At 35.1% G+C, this 9,282-nt stretch overlaps 1 protein-coding gene and 1 non-coding gene across 3 annotated transcripts; one reads left to right on the plus strand and one right to left on the minus strand.

The window, feature by feature from the left end:
* Positions 1 to 111: 111 nt before the first annotated feature.
* Positions 112 to 5,171, minus strand: hcar1-4 (hydroxycarboxylic acid receptor 1-4). 2 transcript variants are annotated; one of them, XM_046852890.1, is made up of 3 exons: positions 4,778 to 5,171; positions 4,405 to 4,490; positions 112 to 2,185 (listed from the first exon to the last, which is right to left on the minus strand). In XM_046852890.1, exon 3 carries the CDS (start codon positions 2,134 to 2,136, stop codon positions 1,165 to 1,167), a length of 972 nt encoding a protein of 323 aa, XP_046708846.1. In that variant the 5' UTR covers positions 2,137 to 2,185; positions 4,405 to 4,490; positions 4,778 to 5,171; the 3' UTR covers positions 112 to 1,164. The 2 variants fall into 2 exon arrangements, with proteins under 2 accessions (XP_046708846.1, XP_046708848.1); XM_046852892.1 differs by having other exon boundaries at positions 4,405 to 5,171.
* A 2,010-nt stretch (positions 5,172 to 7,181) lies between these two features.
* trnai-uau lies at positions 7,182 to 7,275 on the plus strand. Its single transcript has 2 exons — positions 7,182 to 7,219; positions 7,240 to 7,275. It is a non-coding gene; the product is annotated as a tRNA-Ile (tRNA).
* The last annotated feature ends 2,007 nt before the right edge of the window (positions 7,276 to 9,282 follow it).

Consider the following 9,282-nt stretch of genomic DNA (forward strand, 5'->3'; position numbering starts at 1 on the left):
GCTTCATATATTGTGTTGTGTTTTCTTGTATGTTATGTGTTAAGTGAAACACTCAGAACAATAAAAAAAGATTGTATATATTGCATTAATTATTATTTAATCTCTTCCCTCATGGTAATAAATAAAGACATAAAACAAACATTTTAATATAAAATAATATAAAACATTGTAACTTTTGTCAAAATGGCATAAGTGTTTTTCTTTTTTGTAAATGGAGCTCTGTATTGAATAATGGCAGACTGAAAGCATAAAATACATTCATTGATTAAGCTTAAAGAAGTACAAATATGAGACTGTACAAACATGTATGCTATTGTCGACATTTGTTAAGGTGTCTCTCTACCATTATATACATAAAAAAGTTTTAATTACTATGGCTCCTGAGGGAAAATATACTGTTACAGTATCAAGAGCAGAAAACAATGCTTACATAAAAAATATATTCACCTATTTTACAAGACCAAAAAATAAAAAAACATTAAATTTAGAAATTTACAATACACCATTAATTGTAGGTGAGAGCCTTGTGAGTATCTTGTCAATGAATCACAAAATAGATGCATAAAGAAGTGTCAAATTAAACATCAGCAAAATTAGACAATAATATGTTGCATATGTTGCACCAGATGTGGAGCTGCAAACTCTTTCAGCATTGGTTGCACCAGTTATAATTTAACCAACATGAAATACGTAATCAGTTCCTGCCCTGACAATGAAAAGATAAAAGCTCACTGGATGCACTAAAAGGGCAGTGGCAAAAAAAGAAAATATTCGATTTAACCTGGTGTTAACCCAAGCAGTGTGCAGTGTCCATTATATTTGTGTTTTCAAAATTACATGAAAACTATGCCAGAACAGTCATTTTGGCACAAATTTTCTGTAGGTAGTGGCCTTTTACAAATGCAGCTTTTATGCGGTATTTTGCAGTCTAGATTTTATAACAGATTTTATAACAACTTCTACAGCAGATTCTCCATGCTATGCTCGTATTGAGCTAATAAACAATAGGCTAAAATATAAAGAGGAAAAACCTGACTTCGGTCAGTCATACCCACTGGAAAGCAATTGTTGCTTGCTGAATGTATGTCACCTTCATTTCAATGTAAAATAGGCTTTAAAGTGACCAATGCTGACCTGGTAGTAAAATAATATAAAGTCCATGGCTCAGGATCGTCGAGGAGATCTCGATTGCTTATCACTTATTCGAAACTTGGTAAACCCTGTAGAATTGGATGCTTCTTTGATTGTGTTTCGGAAGTATGCACTTGCTAAAGTGTACAGAACCGTATCCAGAGCACTGTTTGAAAACACAAAGCATAAAGAAACACTAAACACTTGACTCAAAACAAGGTATGAAGAGCATGTGGAGACATCTCTGAGGAAGGACACAAAGCCTGTGATGTAATTGGGCAGGAAACAAAAGGTCAACATGATCACCACTGTCAAAAGTACGTAGAAGGTCCGTTTCACTCTTCGGTGCTTTCTCAGATTCTTTTTTTCACGTAAACAGTAAAAGATACGCACTGAACATATGATTACTACCAGGAAAGCTATTGCAAACTCTATCATATAAAGTGAATTGTGAAACTTCATGCCTGCTCCAGTGTCTGTCCATATGTCAATATTTTGGCAAAGTAACACAGATGAGTTTTCAGTTGGTCTTAGTAGCCGAGTTACGAGCAGCGGAAGGCGAAGGGTCATCACAACTATCCAGACTCCACAGGCCACCATTACCAAACTCCGAATGTTTAGGTGGGAAACGGGATGGTGTGGGTGAACTATAATGTAGAAGCGATGCACCACCAATACAGTCATGAAAGCAATGCTTGCTGACTGGTTGACTGACAGCATGAACAAATTGATTTGGCAAAAAGGAACCCCAAAAATCCATCTGCCACGCAGCAAACTGTCAATGTGAAAGGGAAGAGCAATGAGCAGCAGGATATCAGCCAGCACCAAATTGAGGAGGTAAATATTGGCTGACTTCCAGGAAGCACGAAAGCCAAGGAACCATAAAGCAAGGATATTCCCAGGTAAACCCAAAATGACGTCCAAAAGCAACATGGGAATTAGTGCAGGGGCAACAAAGCTCTGAGCTTCCATGCAAGTGCTGTTGTTGGTCATGATGTACAGCATTCAGAGTTGACCCCAACCAGCAACAAAGCCCTGAGTCTGGTTTCCTTACCTGTTTTGTAATTTTAGAAAAAAGAACAGATTAGTATTAATGTATGTACTGAAAATAAAACTTACATTTACAAATGTTATAATAAACAGTTGTAATTATATATATATATATATATATATATATATATATATATATATATATATATATATATATATATATATATATATACATACATACATACATTAGAGAGAATGCTATATGATAAGTGCAGACAAAAAACCTTACCGTTAATAACTATTCTGATCATATACAGTTTACATTGATCAATGTGAATTGAAAGACCTCATGTGATAATTGCATCTTGAGTGGCGCTAAGGCAGTTGTTTTCTTTTTCTCACTCTCCTGTGATGCCAGACAAACTGTCTGCGATTTTATTAGGTTTTACAGGCTACATACACAAACACTTTCTAATTATATCCACTACAATTCCTCTTCATACATACTCAACTAAAAAGGTCAGGAAATACCCATTAACACAAATGACCAAAGCTAACTTTGCCCAAACAGGTCACCGCATAGAAAATCTGTTAAATTAGGAGGTGCTCAGTTGCTGTGTCTTTGTAATATTGAAAGTAATTCTAGATCATTTAGATAATTCTAGTTAAAAAAAAAAAAAATCTTAAGTGGCATAAGTGAAAAAAGGCCATGTCTCTTATTTGCTATCTGTTGTAAGGCTGAAATGAAAAGCATGCAAAAAAGAGGCAATCAAAGCAAATTATTTTTATCATTACACTACATCCGGAGCACTGTGTGTTTCCCCATGGACCATTATTACTGATGCACCACCCGCTAAACTCTCAGCGCTCAGGACAGGGAACACTGAAGATGCTGCAAAATGAAAAACGGAGGAATTGGGAGAAAACAGCGAGGGACAAGGAGAAGATTCAGGCCAAAGAAAACCACAATAAGTTTCCAAAGTTTGGGATCATTTCAAAGGAAAACACCATACAGTGTAGTTATCGTTTTTAAAGTAATCTAAAATGTATTTTTTAGATTTATATTTGCATTTATATGGCAATAAAATGCACTAAATTGGTTTAGCTTTTACTTATATTATTGTATGCAATGTCAGCAATAAAAATGTAAATTCTTCTATAAAGGAAACAAATTGTTTCTTTCTAATATACCTGTTTTAATTTCTCTTGTATATTTAGCATTTTTTTTATTACTATATTTATTACTTAACTGATTACTCGATTAAGCGATGGAATAATTGCTAAAATATTCCTCACTAAAATAATCGATGGCTGCAGCACCAATCTTTTCCTCCTTCGCCAAGCTTGAACCAGCACGAATCCTGCCTCAGTGCGCCTTTATTACTATTAGCTCTGCTCCAGTTCCCAATTCAAGCACCAGATGCAATGATAACTTTATTGAACTTTATTGTTAAATAGCTTAAAAGAAATGTTAGCCACGCAAAAGTGTTAATTAATATTTTAACAAGAATTGTGGAGCTGGAGGTAGCAGAGCTGAAGATGTCAAGGTTTTTGTTGGGAGTGATGAGAATGGACAGGATTAGAAATGAGGGACAGTGCATGTAGGATGTTTTGGAGACAAGGTGAGATTGAGATGGTTTGGACATGTGCAGAGGAGGGACATGGGGTATATTGGTAGGAGAATGCTGAGGTTGGAGCCACCTGGAAGGAGAAAAAGAAGAAGACCAAGAAGGAGGTTTATGGATGTAGGGGGAAATCCATAATGAAGACATGCAGGTAGTTGGTGTGAAAGAGGCAGATGTAGAGGACAGGGGGTTATGGAGAAGGATGATCTGCTGTGGGGACCCCTAATGGGAGCAGCTGAAAGAAGAAGAAGTTGTAGTATTTTAACAGGATTTAAAATGAAATTGTGAATGACGATTTACATTAACATTAGTTAAACTGCTGGCTCTGCTCCTTCTACCCAACAGATGATCTTAAAAATTTTGTAATAAACCAAAAAAATATATGAAACATTTGAGGATAATTCTATATATATTTTGTACTCCAGTGTTATAAAGGGAAACATGAGTCATTTAAGCCATTTTCCCACAGGTCTAAACATTATGTTGCTATAAATCATGAAAGTATTCAGACAACGCTTATCTGTTTATCACCTAACCTAAATATCACATTTCTGTAGTTCCCCAACCACCCCACCCCAGGTTTAAGGTGAAACTGGTCTTCTAAAGTACAGTAGTTCATACAAGCTTCATAAAATACAGAAAATATAGTGAGACTTACCGAGAAGCTGTTCTACTGGGTGGAGAAGTCTCTTTTACAGGTTCAAGACCTCTCTGTGTTTGAGGAACATTTCCTGCTTATGAAGCCTTTTGAGGAAATTTCAAGAAAAAATACTGAATGATGTAACCGCATGTGTGGTAATAAACTGATCTCCATATATGGAGTTTAACCAGTGTGAACATGAGCAGGTCTGATTTACAGCTTAGATTCGAATTTAACGTTTTAAAGGGGTTTGATTATATTTGAATATATAAAATATGGTAAAAAATTAAGTCTCAGCCTGACCATTTCTTCATCCTACTATCAACTCATAGAAGCATGTAATTACGGTAAATTACTACTACTAATAAAAACACCTCAAACTAATACTCACCTGTTTAGACAAGTAAAAAATTAAGATGAAAAATAACCTAATAGTCTATATGTTAGGGTGTAGGTAGGTGATGGCTGGATGTTCTTTCTGCAGAAGTATAGGATGAAGAATGTGTTGCTCCTCCTCAATGTGCTGCTAATGCAGACTGGAGGCGCCGCGTTTCCCCAAATGGCGTTTGTGGTCGTAATCCGTATAATTTTCTTGTTTTTTTTTTTTTTTGCACCTGCGTCGTATTTCAATTACATCCACTATTCCAGCTAATAATTATAAGACCCTTTATTAACAAAAGTACCGGAAAACAAAACCATGCCCCATTTAACATTTCGGGGAAAAAAAATATATTAAAGGAAGTGACATCAGCAACTTAAACAGGAATTTCATCACTGGAGGTCTTTAAAAAAATGATTAAATATACAGAATATAATGCATTTTTATTGAATTCACATCTGGACCGCGTGCATCAGCTAAGCCAGGTGAAGCAGTGATGAAGGAGTGATTCGTCTGTTATATTATTACATGATTTTTAATGAAATGTGAAATTACTAAAGTTTTTTTTTTTATTTCTGATCTGTGTTATAAACGTCATTTTCTATGTTTCGGGTCTTTTTTTATTGTAAAATAAAAAACTGCAGAAGTCTGATTGCTCAATATTTATGTAAATATCATTAATATACTATTCATAGACCTCGTCATTTCATGTCGTCACCTTCCACAGTCTTGAAATCATTTTCACAAATCTGTGAATAATCTTGTTAATATCGATCAAATTGCAATAAAACAGCTGCATGAGAGGCAGCCATTACTCCCGGCGCATGGGGGCGTGCGAGAGGCCAAGTGCGATTTTATAACGCTGAAATAACACTGCGGTTAAACCAGCCGCATCTGGAAAATACACGGTTAACCCAGCCGGATCTGGAAAATACACGGTTAACCCAGCCGCACTTCTCTTTGTGTTGCGCGTCTAATCGTGCACTTACGGTATGGGTGGTGGGCGTGGTTAAAATAAATGTAAAGACGCTTCAGAAAGGCATTTCCCTTATAAACAAACTAAACAAAAAGACATAAAAAAAAATCTCAGTGTATTTTTAATCATGTTCCACATTCAAACACTAAAACATTTTCCTTTATAGGTTTGATCAATCTTTTAAATAATTCTTATTTAGAGTGTCTCTGTCTTCTTCTTCTTTCGGGTGCTCCCATTAGGGGGCGCCACAGCGGATCATCCGTCTCCATACCACCCTGTCCTCTACATCTGCCTCTTTCAACCCAACTACCTGCATGTCTTTCCTCACCACATCTATGAACCTCCTAATTGGTCTTCCTCTTTATCTCCTTCCTGGTAACTAAATCCTCAGCATTCTTCAACCGCACCACTCCACTGTCACACACATGTCTATTACTCCTAAATTTCAACTAATTTTACTGTGGAGTTTTTGGAGAAAAGTGAAGGCCCCAGCTAAACATCTCCAAACATCTCCAAACATCAGTGTATTTGTATCATGTCTCATATTCTAACATTCATTAAACATTTTCCTTTATAATTTTGATCAATCTTTCAAATAATTCTCATTTACATTCTCAATTCTCAATGCACTGATGTTTGGAGTGGTTTTGCCTTCACTTTTCTTAAAAACTCCACAGTAAAATGACTTGAAATTGTATATAGTAATAAACAGGGAGACTGTAAATAAGAATTGTTTAAAAGAATGAGCAAACCTTTAATGGAAAATGTTTTATCAGGGTTTGAATATGGAACATGATTGAAAAAGCACTGATGTTTGGAGTGATTTTTCCTCTTCTTTTCTCCAAAAACTCCACAGCAAAACGAGTTGAAATAGACAGACGCTCTAAATGAGAATTATTTGATTGATTAAACCTATAAAGGAAAATGTTTTAGTGTTTAAATTTCAACATGATTAAAAATGCACTGAGATTTGTATTATTGTTTATGTCTTTTTGTTTTGTTTTTGTTTCTGGAGCGTCTTCACGTTTATTTTGACCACGCCCACCACCCATACCGTAAGTGCACAATTAGACGCGCAACAAAAAGAAAAGTGCGGCTGGTTTAACCGCAGTGAAATAACACTGCTTAATTAAACTATTGCGTTTCTAGTAATTTAATTCAATTCCAATTCAACTCGGTGTTTTCGAATAGCGCTTTTAACAATGACTATTGCCCCAAAGCAGATTTACAGAAATAAAGAGGCTATAAACTATGAATTTATATGTCGGTGCCCGACATATAAATTCATATTTTATAGCCTCTTTATTTCTGTAAATCTGCTTTGGGGCAATATGAATTTATATGTTGGTGCCTATAAGTTAAACTTAAGTATTAAGTATTGCACGCCGGCGCATGGCGCTGGTACGTATGTAAGATGTGTTCTTGCCCCGCTGTCCTCGAGCTCCAGTGGCGCAATCGGTTAGCGCGCGGTACTTATATGACAGTACGAAGCAGAGCAATGCCGAGGTTGTGAGTTCGAGCCTCACCTGGAGCAGTGTTTTGCACACAGTTTAGCAAAAAAATAAATAGATAAATAAAAAAAGAGAGAAACCGTCTTGAGTAAGCTTCATGACATGCAGAGAATAAAACAGCGGTCCCTACACGTTCGGCAGTGTAATATATTTATTTATTTATGGATCTAATCATCATTCATATTATCTATGCGCGCCTGCTTGTTAAAATAAAAATGTTAACATTCTGAAATATTTCTAGTGTTTTTCCAGGTTTTTATTTTTTTTTGTGGTCAGAGGCTCAAAACAGAAATTTTATGTAAAAATGTGATTTAAATTATTTTACGTTCAAATTGGTGTTATACATTGAAGCCGCTTGGGGGCAGCATCGCTTTTATGTTTGGCTCAACACACAGGGAGGAAACCTTGACTAAGGCAAAATGGGAAGTGTGTGTTGCATGGTAATAATTACAGTCGCCATTTTCGTTAATTTTACACGTATGACATAATTATTCATGTCAGATTGTACCATATGTGAGCTTTGTTTCCAAGACAGACTTTTGCAGAAATCAGGACAAGATGATGTTACAATGTCTTATGACTACAGCGTCCATCAGTGAACGATTAATAAAATTAACAATGATGGAACTGTAATAAATGAACATTGGGTGTTACCCAGGCAGAGGTGGCAAAAATACACACATCCATTACTTAAGTAGAAGTACAAATACTCATGTTTTAAAATACTCGGGTAAAAGTTGAAGTACTGATTATAAAGTCTTGGCTCTGACATGTACTTAAGTAAAAAGTAGTTATTACTTCTACCTGTTTTAGCTGTTAACTGGACCTCACATCATATTAATATTTGGTATTAGATAGATAGATAGATAGATAGATAGATAGATAGATAGATAGATAGATAGATAGATAGATAGATAGATAGATAGATAGATAGATAGATAGATCGATCGATCGATAGATGTCATTGCAATGTACAGGTACACAGCAACACAGCAGTTTGGCATCTACCAGAAGTGCAAAAAGTAGTAATAGTGCAGATAAATATGTATCATATTTGCAGCATGTGATATATATGTAAGCATATGTACAGTGATTAAATATAAAGGCTATAACAGTGCAGAGATGCGTGGACATCATCAAGAGCCTTTGCTATGTTTCCACACGGACAGTTAATGAGGTGATACTGAAGAAAGTGCACCTCGTAGAGGGTAAATTGTGTAAAACATGGCGGATTTGGTGTTTGATTTGAGACTTGGCGCAAAAATAAACCAAAAGTTTACTAATTAAAATAATTTTTCGGTGGAGTTTATTTATTTATTTATTGTATATCTAAGTAAAGAAGGGACGTTCGTGAATAAGTGTATGTTTTGCTGGAGGTTTTAATTTCGCTTCTTTTATATTTAGTTATTTATTTATGTATTTACTTTTTTTTATAAAAATGGTAAAAACAGAAATGCGCGCTGAATTGATAGCGTTAATACAATTTAGTGCCGTTTACAATAATTGTAATTTTGACAGCAATATATGTATATATATATATATATATATATATATATATATATATATATATATATATATATATATATATATATATATATATATATATATATATATATATATATATATATATATATATATATATATATATATATATATAGTACAGACCAAAGTTTGGACACACCTTCTCATTCAAAGAGTTTTCTTTATTTTCATGACTATGAAAATTGTAGAGTCACACTGAAGGCATCAAGGGCTATTTGACCAAGAAGGAGAGTGATTAGGTGCTGCGCCAGATGACCTGGCCTCCACAGACCGCAGAGTGAAGGCAAAAGGGCCAACAAGTGCCAAGCATCTCTCGGGGAACTCCTTCCAGACTGTTGGAAGACCATTTCAGGTGACTACGTCTTGAAGCTCATCAAGAGAATGCCAAGAGTGTGCAAAGCAGTAATCAAAGCAAAAGGTGGCTACTTTGAAGAACCTAGAATATGACATTTTTCAGTTGTTTCACACTTTTTTGTTATGTATATAAT

This window comes from Silurus meridionalis, chromosome 7 (assembly GCF_014805685.1).
Source record: "Silurus meridionalis isolate SWU-2019-XX chromosome 7, ASM1480568v1, whole genome shotgun sequence".
Lineage (NCBI taxonomy): Eukaryota > Metazoa > Chordata > Actinopteri > Siluriformes > Siluridae > Silurus > Silurus meridionalis.